This window comes from Babylonia areolata, chromosome 22 (genome assembly GCF_041734735.1).
Source record: "Babylonia areolata isolate BAREFJ2019XMU chromosome 22, ASM4173473v1, whole genome shotgun sequence".
Lineage (NCBI taxonomy): Eukaryota > Metazoa > Mollusca > Gastropoda > Neogastropoda > Buccinidae > Babylonia > Babylonia areolata.
In genome coordinates this window covers 10,440,461-10,457,706 of record NC_134897.1, presented here as the reverse complement: position 1 = coordinate 10,457,706, position 17,246 = coordinate 10,440,461, and the positions used below count along the sequence as shown (strand labels likewise).

General features: G+C 37.2%; 1 protein-coding gene across 1 annotated transcript in view; it reads right to left on the bottom strand.

Annotated features, from left to right (window-relative positions):
* Positions 1-110: 110 nt before the first annotated feature.
* Positions 111-17,246, bottom strand: part of LOC143297434 (transient receptor potential cation channel subfamily M member 1-like) — an 89,942-nt gene continuing 72,806 nt past the window's right edge. Inside the window, exons 29-30 of the mRNA XM_076609790.1 lie at positions 14,307-14,396; positions 111-12,104 (exon numbers count right to left, since the gene is read on the bottom strand). Of these exons, the coding sequence (XP_076465905.1) occupies positions 11,922-12,104; positions 14,307-14,396 (273 nt within the window). The 3' untranslated portion in view covers positions 111-11,921. The remainder of the gene's footprint in view (positions 12,105-14,306; positions 14,397-17,246) is intronic.

The window sequence follows — 17,246 nt, the reverse complement described above, 5'->3', positions numbered from 1 at the left end:
TCTAGAGAGATACCACATCACAACACAGATATATGAATATATATAACGATGACTATGATGTCCCTCACATCCCAGCGGGGGAGTTTCATAACATGGTCAACGAAAAAAAGCAAGTATGTTAATGATTAAAATATATGTATACATATGTTATTTATACATCTGCATAAAATAACAAGCAAACCATGCCACAACTGTAAATTCAAAAGCATGAACACAAGTCTTGGTTGTTCTGTAGCCCTCTTTATTTCCTTGATAGAACCTAAAGTTAAAAGAGAGAGACAATATACATTGCATACTTGTAAACCGCCCCAAAAAAACAAACAAAAAAACACATGCATCAGTCATTCCCTTTAGTCAGGACTATTCTGTCCTTTCAGATGACAGCAGTTTCTGTAATCTGTCAGTCTTCTGTCTTAATGTTAGAGTGAAAGTCAGGTCTGATAAAACGCTTGTGCGTGTGTGTGTGTGTTGGGTGTATGTGTGTGTGTGTGTGTGTGTGTGACAAATAACATTCTTCACGCTGAGAAGAAAATATTTAATGGAGCAAGAAACAGTCAAAACAGTATGTGCAATGGAAAAGCTGCAAAGGAAGGATACACAGTTTCATTAACATTCTGCGTCACCACTGACCGTGTAGTAACTTCAATGACAACAAAACACTTTTGGGAATGCAAATGAAATAAATGGTAACAATGATTGGTATTTTGGAGAAACTAATCCTTACCAAAAAAAAAAAAAACAAACCCAAAAAACTTTAATTTCTGGCACTAACTTAGATCTACTTTCACATATCCTGCATTAGAAATTTCCAATGATTAAGAGTTCAATTCTTTTGCGCCAGATATGTATAATCAAATCCTCTGTCTGCATGCATACATACACACAAACATTGAGCAAGATAAAAAAAAAAAAAAAATTGCTACTGCTGACACACACAAGAACTCTACCTTCAAGGACTGGATTTTCATCATGCAAATCAAAAGAATCAAAAGATCCCTATTCTGCCTCAAACACCAATTCAACACCATAAAGATTCTTGCTTTTGTCTTGCTGTTGAGTTAAACTCTACTGTGCCAACTTGCAGCAATGCACTAAATGTTAACGCATGCATCTTGTGTCGGTCTTGTTCTTCTAAATTCCCTCTCTTGTCTATCATAACCTTCTCCCCCCTCTCCCCTACTCCACCATACAATACTGGGACCTCTGGTAATGTGCCAAAGGTCTCAGGAACCCCCAATTAATTTGCACTTGTGGACACCAAACTATTACACACCAAGGCTTTTTCCTTTCCACTACACCAACTGAGACACAGTCACAAATGTCATAACTGAAAATCTACACACTACATTATATATCAATACAATCTTTTTTTTTTTTTACAGATAACATTGTACACTTGGGAAATATATAGGAAAAACAGCAAACACTTGTTCAGAAAATACATGGTTTAAATAAGAGGGGGGAAGAATAACGCACAACCAGAACAGTGGTATCAGCCACACTGCAGAAGAGCTCTCACTGCAGAGGAGCTTGGACTCTCAATGAAATAACTTACCATTTGAGCTGTGTTGCAAAAAAAAAAATTGCATCAAAAAATAGAGAAAAAACAACAGTAATCACACACAAACACCAGCAATGTTTCTTCAGAGGGCAAAAAAAAAAAAGAATGGGGATGAGGGGAAACGAATCAACCACCCAACTCCACACAAAAAGTATTAGATAATTCAAAACAAATGCATCTCAGGTCAGTTTTCAACACTTAAAAAAAAAAAAAGAAGAAGAAAAAACAACAGCTTTCCAATAAATTTGATCACTGAGATCAAAGTCTTCAAAGGATGGAAACAGTTAATCACAGGCACTATGCCAGTCAATCAGCTTTATACACAATCTAACTGAATTCAGTTCAGAGTCTGTGGTGCCAAGGTCAACGGACAGACTGATGACTGAGGCTGGGGGTTCAACCATACATCAGTATAAAAACTTCATCTTTCAGCTCTGACTCAAAGAGAGGCAAAGTTTGGGCTTGTGCAGGAAGACTGGGACCACAAAATGAAAGGGTGCATATTGTGACTAGTGACAAGCAGCAGTGCATTCTTCCCTGGTGGCCTTACAGCATTGGTCATTCCCCATCAGACCTGTCTTCCCTAACATTTACACAAGTCAAAAATCTGTATATACTTTCATGAAGGTTTAAAAATGAAAACACACCTCCCAAGTTCATACAATCAATGTGTGTCACATCTATTTTCAATGTTGTATACTATTGTACTTGATTGAAAAACTAAAAGAAAGTATGCAAAAACTGTACTGTCAAGCAGGTCTGCCATAAACACCAACAACATTGAAACCAACAGACTGAACCAGGGGGCACTGTGTTCGGATAGGCTCAGATTCGGGATGCTGTCTTACAACTACCAATGACATCTGGCAGGAAAAACAAAAACAAAAACAGAAGGAAAATAATGATATGGGAGAGGATTACAGGTCAATTCATCATCTGCACGAAACAATGCATCAACATATATCAAACTATCACTCCGTGTGCCAGAAAGGGGACAGCTAGGTTTAGAGGAGACAACAAAGTGAGCCGACTGACCCATATAACCTACACCACATCTACCTTTACAGGGCTGTAGGAAGAGCAGACGAACAGCTAAATTGGGAGAAGACGTGGAATAACGGGGATACAGAAACTGCTAAAAAGATCTAACACCAATACACGGCATCCATCTACATCCACTGTACGTCGCATGCATGGGGAGGGTAGAGTGGTGGAGGTCCAAAATGGTTGTATGGCTAACAGGCCGTAATGCATCCATACATAGTTATCACATATCGACAAATTTTACCCGGAACAGTGTTGTGTGGGAAAGCCACAAGTATTGGTATACACCACAACCGTTGTTACATCTTCATTTACATCTCAATACATCTGTACAAATTTGCTCACTGAAAAATTCAATGATTTAAAAAGGCATTACACATATTATTCACAATTATTCGATTAGTATCAGAAGGTTTTGTTTATGAGTAAAATGCAGTTATTGTTTCAAAGAAACAGTCTCCTCCTTCATCTCCATCCCATAATCCCCCCCCCCCCCCCCCCTCTCATTTTTGGTTATGAAAAAAAAGGATTTTTTGCATGCCATAAACATCTTATACTGATATACATTCTCAGTCACACAGAGAAATGTTTCAATGTAAAAAGGTTTACAGCATTTTCTTGATAAACCTTTTCCCCTGTGTCACAGACATGTAAATACTTCAAGCACAAATCAAAACTGCAAGCACTTAGCAAAGCATTGTCAAACATCCACAGCAGACAATGATAAAAACATACAGGACTGATCATATTATGTATTAAATATATACATGTACCAAACTAAAATGGTTCTTTATGTCATGACACTTTCCAAAGAACTACTGAGGTTTCATGAGGTACATACAACAAAATTTCACAAAAACAGATGGGCATTTGAATAATGTATCTGAATACTGGGACTCTGCATGTACAAGCAGCGAAAGCAATCGTTACTGTCGTCACCGAGCCAAATGTACAAGCAGTGAAGGTGATATTTATTGTTGATACTGGGACTCTATATGTACAAACAGCAAAAGCGTTATTCACTGACGATACTGAGACTCAACGAGTACAAGCAGCAAAAGCAGAAGTTACTGTTGATACTGGGACTGTTTATGTACAAAAAGTGTATGTGATATAAAAATATGTGTAATTAAATTCTGATATTACTGTCAACACTTGAGCTGAAGCCCATGGATTGAAAGATCCAGGCTGAGATCACTGCAACGTGCATAATGCACTGATAGATCGCCTCTGTCTGAAATCATTTAAGGAGCTGCTGAATGTGTGTGTGTGTGTGTGTGTGTGTGTGAGGGTGGGTGGGCGTGTGCGCGCACTTACATGCATGTGTGTGCTGCTAAAATTCCTCTTGTGAAATCAAATACATGAAAATGCAACTTTATTCCATGAAGACTAAATACCTACTGAAAATGAAATAATGTCTTTCAGACTTGATTATTGCAACAACAAGAAAAAGTAAAGAAGGAAAACCCTCCCTAAACCCTAAAAAAAAATGTCTGCTGAGTTCCACAAAAGTTGTGTCTTAAAAATAATATATATATTTTTTAAAGTGCATATATGAAAAAAACAATTTGTTCGAATGAGATTCAAAGCCTTTGCAGTGTTCACATGTGTTGGCAGAAAAACCTATGCAGCAAACGATAACAGAAACTGTCTGTCATTCAAAATCATACAATTTAAAACCAGTTCTGTGTAGCACTTCCAAGCAGTCTGAATACAGATAAATCACACATTTTTAATATATTAAGTTACTGCATTAGCTCCCATGAACCATTCCTGATCTATGGGTGCACATCCTTTTCTTTTTCTCTCTAGAAATCTGAGAACAGCACTCCTAAAATCTGGAATATTTCCAGGGGTAGTAAACAGCTGTGAAAGTGCTGGAAAATACAAAGCAGTGATATATCATTCTAAGTGCATGTGCATGCCTGCAAAATTCCCCCCCCCCCTCAAGAATCCCATAACAACACTCCTAAAATGTGGATTATTTCCAGGTGGCTGACAGCTGTACAAAATGTAAAGCAATAATAGGCAGTGGTACACAATTATCGGAGTATGTGTATCATTTTTTCTCTCAAGATTCCCAGAACACTCCTAAATTCTGAAATATCTCAGGTGGTTGACAGGTGTGGAAATGCAGAGAATAAATAAATAGTGGCACATGTTTTGAAAAAACACACACACTTACTTCAATAACAAAATGAACAAGAATACCTGTTCAATAAAGTGAAATAAATAAGAAATAAAAAAAAAGAAACACTTAGTTCAATAACGAAATAAACAAGATTTGAAAAAAGAAAAAGAAAGTTACAAGTTTATTCCAAGTGACCAGATGATTGTACCCATGTCTTTCCATGCCACCAGGAACGGGGAGACACGTTGTCCTTGGAGCTTAGATTGTCTGGTCATGGATCAACGCTTTTTGTACATATGTAATATCTACAGCTTTCTGTGCAGACAACTCTTCTTATTACCATTAAAAACGATAACAATATCAAATGAGTTGGAGCACCACTGAACACAATTTGTATACATATTTCTTTTGACATCATCTTTCGAGTTCTGAAACACAGCTCATCTTAGTTTATGCAAGTGTTCAGTGAAAAGTGTATGTCATGGATGTTGTTTTTTTCACAGTTGATACTGTTATTAAATTTTGAGTTTTTAAGTCTGCACTTATCATTCACCCCTTCGTCCAGACACTTTCTTCTGACTTAATTATTTTTTTCTTTTTGTAATCTATCATGTAATTATTGCAGCTTTTCACAAATGAAGTTTTCTCTAGTATTGTAGGCGAGTTCTCTGGCTTGAAGACATTGAACTGAAACTAAGAGACCTTTTTTTCCTTCTTTTTGCAGAAACAGGAAAAATTCTTGAATTATCTAAATGCATAACACACACAAACAAAAAACACACTAAACATTTTTCAGTATCATAGTGATTACCTGAAATGTGTGGCTGACGTCTTGTAATAAATATTCTGATATTAAGAATCTTTTATTTTTTGGTAAGTGGTGACAATGGTGACAAAGATAATTCATTCTGCAATCAGAGGTCTTATACAACAAAGCACCTGCAAGTCTAGCACCAGCCATCAGCATCTTAACTTACTCTGAAGACTCTCTTTGGCAATGGTTTAGTTGTTATTTATTTCAAAACCAAACCGTCATTCTCTTGTTCATTTCAAAACATCTGCATGCGCACGCACACACACACACCCACAACATACAAACACATTGGTGTTAAAATTGTACAAGTTATGCAAATCAAATTACAAAAACAAGAAGAAAACAAGACATATTTCAAAACTGTGTCATTTCTGTGCCTTGCAGTCCCAGTTTTAAGGCATATATTCCTAAGCCCTAGACTATGCCCCTTCATCAATCAGTTCATCATACTAAAAAGTGAATCAATCCTGCACCAAAATAACAAAACACACACAGAAAGCCAAATACCCTGCTTAATAGCAACACATTGGATGCCTTATGAATACTGCTTCAGAACTTCACCCTGATGTTTACATTTTTTGGAATCTCTTGACTAGATGTAGCACTGGCTTGGGCTGCAGTGACAACTCTGGTGAACATGCTGCTAGTCAGTATATTATTTGCTAAAATGCTGGTGGTCGGTTCAGTTGTAAAACTATCCACTTTAGCAGCCACTATTCTGCATGAGACAACAGCTGAAGCATTGAAAAATAGAGCCCTGAACATGCAACTGATCCATGTCTATTTTTTTTTCTTGACGAAAGACAATTTTATATCAGACATGAAAAAAAGAGGCATCCTACAAGTCAAAACAACAAAAAACAAAACCAAAAAAAAAAAGAACAACACAGCATGGTATTTAAATATACATAAAATGTAATTTCTACGCATAGGGTGAATACCATGAAAATAACTTTGTCCCAGATTTCAACATGTCAATTCTACAAACTGAAAATGACTCAGTCTGAGGTGGTTCTGTGTCACTTTTAAAAAGATGTAAATTACCCTCTTCAATAATATAGAGTTAATAAGACAATGGATAACATAATATTCAACAACTTTTTCAGATTGTGAACTATGATTTTTTGAGAATTAACACAACTTTTGATTTTTGTGTGATTTACTTTCAACTTTGAAGAGTGAAAATATTTTCACCATTCCAACAGTGTATCAAAGCCAAAATCTAACAGAACATAAAAAACATTAACTATGCAGATTACTTTTGGTAAGGTGCTCAAAACACAATCTATACATACAACTGCATTCTCAAAATTGTGACTCTTACTTGATGTTAATGCACAAAAACTCTGTTAAGTATAAAAATAAAATTTTACTCGGGAAAACATAGGACTGCGTCTCTTTACTGCTAAACACACAAACACACCCATGACTATTCTCCTGCACAGTAGGTGAGAAGTTCTTGAACAATGCACAAAATCAGTACATTTCTGAACAAAAATCTTAAGTTTTGTAACAGGCATCTAAATGACTCTGAAACAATAACAAATCAGCACATTATTATCTGTATTTTCCTTAATATTATTTCACAAACAATTTCGTGACAGAAACTTATGCAGGTCAGTTTTCTTATACTACACTGCTACTGTGTCAAAAATGAAGCTTCTGCCAATCATCTCTCTCATATGAACAATGCAAATAACCTTTCCCATATGAACAATGCAAATTACCTTTCTCACATGAACAATGCAAATAACCTTTCCCCAATGAAAATGCAAACAGCCCTTCACCAGAAAGTGTTGAAGCTACAACCAATTAAGTTTCACATGAACACAAATCGCTCAGAAACTTCTCAAATCTGCGTACACGGTTACCCTTGCTGCTAAGTTTAAAATCCGTGTTTCTGTTCACAGTTGCCTTTGCTCCAAAGTCTGAACTAAAATCAATGTTAACAAAAAATAGATCAGCAAACATAAACACATCCTGACATCTCAAAAATCACTACATTGAGCACTGATCTACATTAAAGAAGGAAAAGACACACACACACATGCACTCACTCTTCAGCACCTTTCCACCCCATAATGCAAACGTCAGATGGGAAACAAAATGACTAGGTGGTTTCCCAGCTAAAAAAGAAAGAAAGAAAAAAGGTGTAACATAAATTAAGTAATAAGTACATCTGCAGGAATAAATATGTCCCACTGATATTACAAAGGGAAAAGTGAAACACCATCTCACAACCCGACAGATCTAACACCAAGGCAGAATTACAAGAAACACCCCCCCCAAAAAAAAGATAATAAAAGCAGAGTGTAATCATTCTAGACAAAATAACAAACGCAATGCCATCCACACGGAGTGTCAAGGACATCACAAATCCTTCTGCAGTTAAAACCCGAACACCCTCATGAATCAAGACATTAGCAAGCAGATCATCCCTTCAAAAAAGTGTTCACATCCACTCTCTTTCTTTTTTTTAATGCACAGTCTGCTGAAAGATTTGACCAGCACATGAACATAGACAGTGCACATGGTTGGTGAAAACTATCTACATTTTGAGTGTTTCAAAAACAAACAGAGGTTAGTTACCTGCTCATATTGGAAACAAAGCTGAGAAAAAACAACAAAAAAACAACAACAAACAACAAAGTGACCAATCTCGTTTCAGTTGTATACAGACAGATACTGCGGGAAATATGAACCAGCCCATAATTTGATTTGTTTTAGTTTGGCTTGGAGTGGTATTATACTGCAATGATAAAAACACTTTCCATTCCACTTTGTTCCATTTCTGTGTCAAGCTGGGCTCATTCACTTGTTGGCTAATCAGTGAAGGCCTTACATCTTGCTTGTTCATAGTAGAAATCATGCAAAGAAAAAAACGAGTGTGACTTTTTACGAGGTAATCAGCTTGTTCAAAATTTACAGTGAGGGGTCTTGCAACATGATCTGATTTCAAACGTATGTAGACAGATGTTACAGCAGAAATAAATTAGCCCATACTTTGATATACTTTATTTTAGTTTGGAGTGGCATAATGTAGTTGTCAAGTGCTTTCCCTTCCAACTTCACATCTATTTCTGTGTGAAGCTGGGCTTATTCACTTTGCGACAAATCAGTGAGGGCCTTAGATCTTGCTGGATGAGAGGTAAATGCTCATTGGTGACTTTGCTGACCTTGTACACAGTGAAAGGTTTGCATCTTGACTACTGGAACGGAAATACTGATTGGTGATTTTGTCAACCTTGCACACACATATCAAATCTTTGTTATGTATATTTCTTTAAAAAGAAATACCAAATAAATCTTCAGTGCAAAAATTAAAAAGAAAAAGAAAAAAAGATTGAACAGAATCAACTTGAACTGAAAAAAACAGATCCTTTCCAACCTCTCCCTCTTTTTGTTTTCTTTCTGCATTCATGGCTGCAACTCGAACATTCGCTCCCATGTACAAGTGGTTTAAAAAAAAAAAAGAAAAAGAAAAAAGTACAAGTGTGACTGTTTTTACCCCATCGTAGACAGCCATACTCAGGGGTAGCAACCTTGTCATATCTGCAGAGCTATCCTAGATATAAGCAGCACAAGGCAGTCTAAGCACTGTGCGAGTACTGATGATCTATAAAGAACATTTTTAGTGAGAGGAATGCGGCGACTTGTGTAACAAAAAAAAAGAAAAAAAAAAAGAAAAAAAAAAAGAGGAATGTATAACGGGAAAACTTGTCAACATGGATAATACAGGATCTGGGGAATGAAACAGTACTGAAAATAATCTTTTCTTGATCAGTTAATTATCATTTTTTAAACTCTTTTAGCACCATTCCATTTGAATGTATTTCATTCCCAAACCTCAAACTCTTCTAGATAACAGTAAAACAAAATCTGTTGAAAATAAACATACAACACTGTTGAAAATAAACATACAACAATGTTTAAAATGGTTATAAAAAAAAACACACCCCAAAAATTAACACCAAAAAACAGCCAACCTCTGCAGAATCTATTTCAAACCACACTTCTCATTCTATCAAAAATCTTTACCGATCACAAAAACACCCTATAAAATATACATCTCTAACATATTTCCATGACGGAACAGCACAATAATAAATAATAACACTGGCTAACTATAAAGCTTTTGTAATGTATTTTCTAAAAATCAAATGAATAATAAACAGCATTTCTCACACACAGTTTTCTGCTATCGTCTCCCTTGCTTTAACCTGCAGAGGTCTGCCCCAAAGTCCTGGACATCTGTATCAACATGGACTGATAAATACATGGAATACAACGCCACTAGAAATGGCAATGGTTATCACACCAACACTAACAACTACCAAACACATCTCTATTCACCTTCACTAACTAATTACATACAAACACATCCACAAAGCTGACAAGAGAAAACTGCACTATCCATCTATTATCCAACAATAAGTGGTGTGGCGTCTGACAGCAGATGTACGCACATCCTCTAAGCAGCAGCAGTCTGATATGTTTGAATGTTCATCGACACAAATCAAATCATCACAGCAGTTCCGCGCTGACCACCCACAGTGCTATACCAGCAACAGTAATAACAACATTAATGATAATGGGCATTTGCAATGGGTTCTACTTTCTTAGAAAGTGGGCCCTCAGTGCCAGTTAGGATAGCTAATTAACAACAAAATGCTGATGAAAACAAGGAATCTCTCTCTACTGTCGGATTAAGGACTCGGTTCAACTAACACAGCCTCATGAATAGCCCAACGAAATAGTACTACCTCATATCCTTCTGAAACATAATGACTAAGTATGCCAACTCAAAGAACTGTTGATAATGCAGACAACACACACAGAGTCCAGTTCAATCTTGAGTAGGCGAAATTCTGCTGCCAACACTATGCTTTTTGCTCAAACACACTGCATCCTTCACTGAGTGGAGGGGGTGTACCTTTGACTGAATCATACTATTCTCATTCTTCCATTATTCTGCTACTAACACCGTGTTTACAGCTCAATGACAGATTGCTAAATGCTACTAACACTGCACTTCGTACTCAATAATGCATTCAATGTGATTTTTTCAACAATTTCTCACCAGAGGAAAAAAAAAAACAATACAAGGTGAGAACACTCAAACTTATAACAGATGTTTAAAAGAAGAAAACATATTAGGAAACTATGCTTAAGAATTACTAACAAAGGCATATTTAATACACTGCTTCAACATACATTTTCTTTTTTTTTTTTTTACTAATTGCTTGACTAACTCTCAATGCTATTGTCAACCCAACACTGCCACTTGTGTAAACCTACACAAAATATTCATCACTTCAGACACTGACATATTTCAACCCCCACATATCAATTTTAGAATTTCATATCATAAAGAATCCCTGTCAAACACATATAAATGAAAAAGATTTGAGCAAGTTTCCTCAAATGTGCGCTTGCTCATGGGTGTGTGTCATGTGTGAGAAGACAAACCATATGTCCAGCACCAGAAAAACCATACAATAAAGGCAAGAAACAGGAAACAACCAAGATGATGGATGAATAAACTCACGCCATGAAGCACACAACACTTTTTTTCAATTCTGCAGAAGTATCACCTCCAGCGAAAAAGACACACAATATAATGAAACACAGATCCAATAAAAACAATATAGAAAATCCATAATATCAGCCCACTCAAAACACTGCAAACTATTCTGCAACCACTGTGTGACTTCTGTAACATCTTTCTGACTGGTAAGGTGGTTACAGTATCATAAGATATTGCGACTTAATGCAAAATGCATGCACATCTGTCAAACAGGGTAAGAATGCATATGCATCCATCAAACAGGAAGAAACTGTCTGGCAACTGACTGGAGCTCACTGCTGGGCCTTAAGTTCCACACAGCCTGTGGTGGCAGGCAGTGAAATTACCCACACTCACAGCTCTGTCACTCTCATACAAGGGGCAGAAATAATATAATAAATCTGTTATAATTCAACTACTCCTTTGCATAGCTTGAGCTCCTCGTGGTAGTGTCAGGCAGTTCAGAATGCATAAGATTATCAAACTCCTCCCATCCCCCAACCTCTTTTAACGTAACTGCCAGTGTAAACATCCCCCCAACCGCGTCTGTTGTATGGAGACAATGACAAGATTTATGAGGCACCAGCCAAATTTTTCCTCCCAATGGTCTTCAATTGTTCAACAGTGTGTTAGTGTTGTTCATATGCCATGTAAAATGTCCATATCAGTCATACATCATTGTCATAAAGTTTAACAACCTGAAAAAGGTTTGCAAAAGACCACCACCACCAAGAAAAAAGACAGTAAAGTTATATATATATATATAAAAAACAACAACAAAAAAACAGGAGATAGCTGAGCGCCATCACACCACAGGGTTTCTGTCTCTCTCCTCACGGGCATCCAACACTAAGCCCCCGTCCTCCCTCCTTCCTCCCCCCTCGTCGCTGTCTTCATCCGCCTCCTCAGGGGGCGTGCCTGAGGCGCTGACATCCATCTCTGACACCACCAGGCGGGCGATGTTGCTGATGCTGCCACTGCTGTCGTCCTGTGCACACCATGCAAACTCCATTACCGGGACATTCTCACACACAAAAAAAGGAATCTTGTTCACAATAAAATTATCTCTAACCCCTAGACTGCCTAAATGACAAGATAATTCGTCAGCGCAAGTGTGTACGCTTCACTGCCACAATGATGAGATAACTCATCACTGAACTATTCTGACTTTTCCCTGATTTTCATTGAGAAAAATACTGGTAGCTTTAGCTTAGGGAATTTTTCTAGATTCTATTCATAGCTAAAATCTCCACTACGTCATGAGGCAATATTTTATTCCAACACCATGCTCAAGATATGCGATCATGGTGAACTAAATCAACCAAGACTGCTTTCTTTAGCTGATGCTCAGAAAGAATTGAAGCATAAATTCAAAGGAGGAGACAGTGATGAATGTTTATCAGATGATTTGATAGAAAATAAAGGGTGCAATGAGGAGACTGGCCAGGATATGACTATCAGTAAGTGATGCCGGCTGTACAACTGTTGCAGCTGAAAGGAAGTGACCAAATTATGAGGACACAGTGTGAGTGATATTCTTGAAGTTTCTTGGCACTCAGCCAACGTAGTCTGATGAGAACTGGATAAAGTGACCGTGTGAGAGGGGTGAAGAGGAGGGGGGTGGAGACCGAGGGGCCGTGGCCTCACATCCATGTTATCACTTGGAGCAGTCACATTGCATTGTGTATCTGTCTCTTTTTTTTTATTTTTATTGTGGTTGTTCTAGCATAATTTGTGTGTACAGGTATTATCCATATGTCCAGAAAATATGATATTTTAGTGCAAATAACCTGACTAATGTTTGTAATGAACAAGTTGAAAATGTGACAAAAAACAAAACACTGATTTCTTCTCTTCTTCTTCACTCGTGGGCTGCAACTCCCACGTTCACTCGTACGAGTGGGCTTTTACAATTATGACCATTTTTACCCCGCCATGTAGGCAGCCATACTCTGTTTTTGGGGGTGTGCATGCAGGGTATGTTCTTGTTTCCATTACCTACTGAACGCTGACATGGATTACAGGATCTTTAACATACATATTTGATCTTCTGCTTGCGTATACACGAAGGGGGTTCAGGCACTAGCAGGTCTGCACATATGTTGACCTGGGAGATGCGAAAAATCTCCACCCTTTACCCACCAGGTGCCGTTACTGAGATTCGAACCTGGGACCCTCAGATTGAAAGTCCAACGCTTTATCCATTTGGCTATTGTACCTGTCAAAAACACTGATTTCAAAACAACAGCATGTCACTGAAAATATATAAAATTGGAAAACATGTGTTTTGTATTCTTTATTCATTAACTTTTCAGAAAATATATACTTTCATGGGTCTTTCTTCAATAACAAAGAGCACAGAATTATTATTAAAAAAAAAAAAAAAAAAAAAATATATATATATATATATATATATCAGTATCAGTTTTTTGTGAAAAAACCCTGGCAAATAGATTTCCTTTGATTCTTATTTCCCTGGCAGCGAAAGGTTTAATATAAATACCAAAGGCTCACTACTCATGCAGACAGGAAAAATGTTTCACCCTAAAATTAACTCTGATAAAACACAAATACCATAACACACAATGCAGACAGGAACTATTTCACTCTAAAATTACCTTGAATATGACATAAATACTGTGACTCACAAATGCAGACAGGAAGTTTTTTTTAGGAAATAGTTCACTCTAAAATTAACTTGAATATGACATAAGTACCATGACTCATAAAATGCAGACAGGAAATTTTTCAGGAAATTGTTCACTCTAAGATTAACTTGAATATGGCATAAATACCGAGATTCACAAATGCAGAGAAGAAATTTTTCACCCTAAAATTACATTAAATATGACAAAAATACAATTAACAAGTAGAGACAGAAATCATTTTAACTCTAGAATTACCATGAATATAGCATAAATACCATGACTCTCTAGCGCAGACTGCAGCAGGATGAGATTCATATCCTGTGTAAAATACTAGTCTGAATCAGTATCTTTACAAAGATAATGTGGGTCTGACTGGAAAAAAACCCCACATAATGGACACGGTTTCCTCAATTCCAGACAAAAAAAAAAAAAAAAAAAAAGTTCTCATCAAACCGCAATGGCAATACCAGCAAAGAAAAACAAATAACAGACAAAAACTAAAGCAGTAAAAACAAAACAACAATAACAAAAATGCAGCGTACCTGTGAGATCTGCCGTAAACGGTGACGAATCAAGCCTTCCATCTTCAGTCGTTCTGTTTCCTCTGCTTCCATCAGCTCCTCCTCTTTCACCTTGTAAACCAAACACAAATACTTCACAACACACTTTAATCACACAAACAAGAACATGAGCCTCCTCTTTCACCTGGTAAACCAAACACAAATACTTCACAACACACTTTAATCACACAAACAAGAACATAAGTCTCCTCTTTCACCTGGTAAACTAAACACAAATACTTCACAACACACTTTAATCACACAAACAAAAACAAGAGCCTCCTCTTTCACCTGGTAAACCAAACACAAATACTTCACAACACACTTTAATCACACAAACAAAAACAAGAGCCTCCTCTTTCACCTGGTAAACCAAACACAAATACTTCACAACACACTTTAATCACACAAACAAGAACATAAGCCTCCTCTTTCACCTTGTAAACCAAACACAAATACTTCACAACACACTTTAATCACACAAACAAAAACAAGAGCCTCCTCTTTCACATGGTAAACCAAACACAAATACTTCACAACACACTTTAATCACACAAACAAGAACATAAGCCTCCTCTTTCACCTGGTAAACCAAACACAAATACTTCACAACACACTTTAATCACACAAACAAAAACAAGAGCCTCCTCTTTCACCTGGTAAACCAAACACAAATACTTCACAACACACTTTAATCACACAAACAAAAACAAGAGCCTCCTCTTTCACCTGGTAAACCAAACACAAATACTTCACAACACACTTTAATCACACAAACAAAAACAAGAGCCTCCTCTTTCACCTGGTAAACCAAACACAAATACTTCACAACACACTTTAATCACACAAACAAGAACATGAGCCTCCTCAAAACACTTTAATCACACAAAACACAAAACACTTTAATCACACTAACAACAAGAAAGGCAAGGCCTTCAAGACTCACTTGTGATACACTTTAAAAAAAATCCAAGATTTTATGTATTGAGTATAATGCTTTTACTGTTATATTTATATTTTTTGTATTCTCTAAACTTGGCACTTTGATCTGATATTCGACCCAACAAAGGATCTGTCATTATTATCATTTTTTGTTCAAACAGGAACTTCTTTTGCTAAGCATGGAAGTTTATTTATTGCAAACGTTTTTTGTGTAGATAGCAGAACAAGGGAAATTACTCTGCTGGGGAACTTAGTTTGCTTTAAACTGATCTTTCTCATCTTAAACATTACATTTTGAAATTATACTCAATACATAAAAAGCTTGGATTTTTTTAAAAAAGTGCATCACAAGTGAGTCTTGAAGGCCTTGCCTCTCTTGTTTCAAAATGTAATGTTTAAGATGAGAAAGATCAGTTTAAAGCAAATTAACTCCACTAGCATTACAGAGTAATTTCCCCTTTTTACTATCCGCACCAAAACGTTTGTAAAATAAAAAAAAATTCCATGCTTAGCAAAAGAAGTTCCTGTTTGAACAAAAAATGATAATAATGACTGCTCTAGCTGTTGGGTCAGAATATCAGATCAAAGTGCCAAGTTTAGAGAATACAAAAAATATAAATATAACAGTAAATGCAGTTTGCATATAATTAGGCTTCATTCTTTATTTTTTTGTGCCAATCCCAGAAGCGCAATATTGTTTTAAACAAGATGACTGGAAAGAACTGGATTTTTCCTATTTTTATGCCAAATTTGGTGTCAACTGACAAAGTAGTTGCAGAGAAAATGTCAATGTTAAAGTTTACCACGGACACACAGACACACAGACAACCGAACACCGGGTTAAAACATAGACTCACTTTGTTTACACAAGTGAGTCAAAAATATGAACCTCCTCTTTCACCTGGTAAACCAAACACAAAAACGTCACAAAACACACATCGCACTAATAAAAACATGGCTTGCACAATAGCTTTGCTTTCAATCTGTTTCATCCTTGACAAAGGGTCTGGTATGTGTGACGCATCTTGAATGGGGAATCACGGCGGCACAAGGCAGCCCTTTTAGTTTTGGCACGAAGCGGAGGGGAGAGGGATGAACAGCGAGCGAGCGCGAAACGTTGGAAAGGTGATAGCCTGGACAGACAGGCAGGCAGTATATGGGGCAGCGCTCTGCCGCACCACTAACTTCGCGCTATTCTCAGCGGAGCGCATGTTACACGGGCAGTGTGTACAGCTGTGAACAGCTTTGCTGCTGCTGATAAACTGTCAGAAACAGGGTTATGTGCTTTTAAAAAAATAATACTCTATGTCAGAATGCAAGAAAGAAGGGCGCTATGGGTGTGAATGGATAAGTGATTCTCTGACAAATTTAACGATACCAAACATGAGTAGATTTAATTTCATACAGGCAGTGTACAAGCGGTACAAAACTTAGCGAGCACACGAACATTTTGTTCGAACTGAGGAACACACACGAAACGTAGTTCAAATTCAACTCCGTGTTGTGTGTGTATATCGTTTTAGTTGGAGATAAAACTTATATCATGATATACATGCATGTCTCCACAATACAATTGGAAGCCGATACTGTTACCTAGAGGTGGCAGACCGCCCTGGAATTAGTGTCAGTATTTAACGGTCAGCTCCACTGAGAACTGCTGCCAGCCACCTAAGTTTCACACTTCTCTCAACATCACGGGAAAAGAGACAGACAGACACAGATATGCAGGGACAGACATAATGAGAAACAGAGGAACGTGTACGGAGAGAGAAAGGGGAGAGGCACAGAGAGAGAGAGGTAGAGAGAGAGACGCACAGAGACAGAGAGAGAGAGACGCACACAGAGAGGGGGAGAGATATTTTCTCCGACTAGATGTTTTGCGTGTCAGTATGTGTGCCTTTGCTTGCGACATGCATTTGGTCAGTCTAAAAGATACACCTTGACGATACCATGCTTTTAGTAAACAATCACAATGTAACG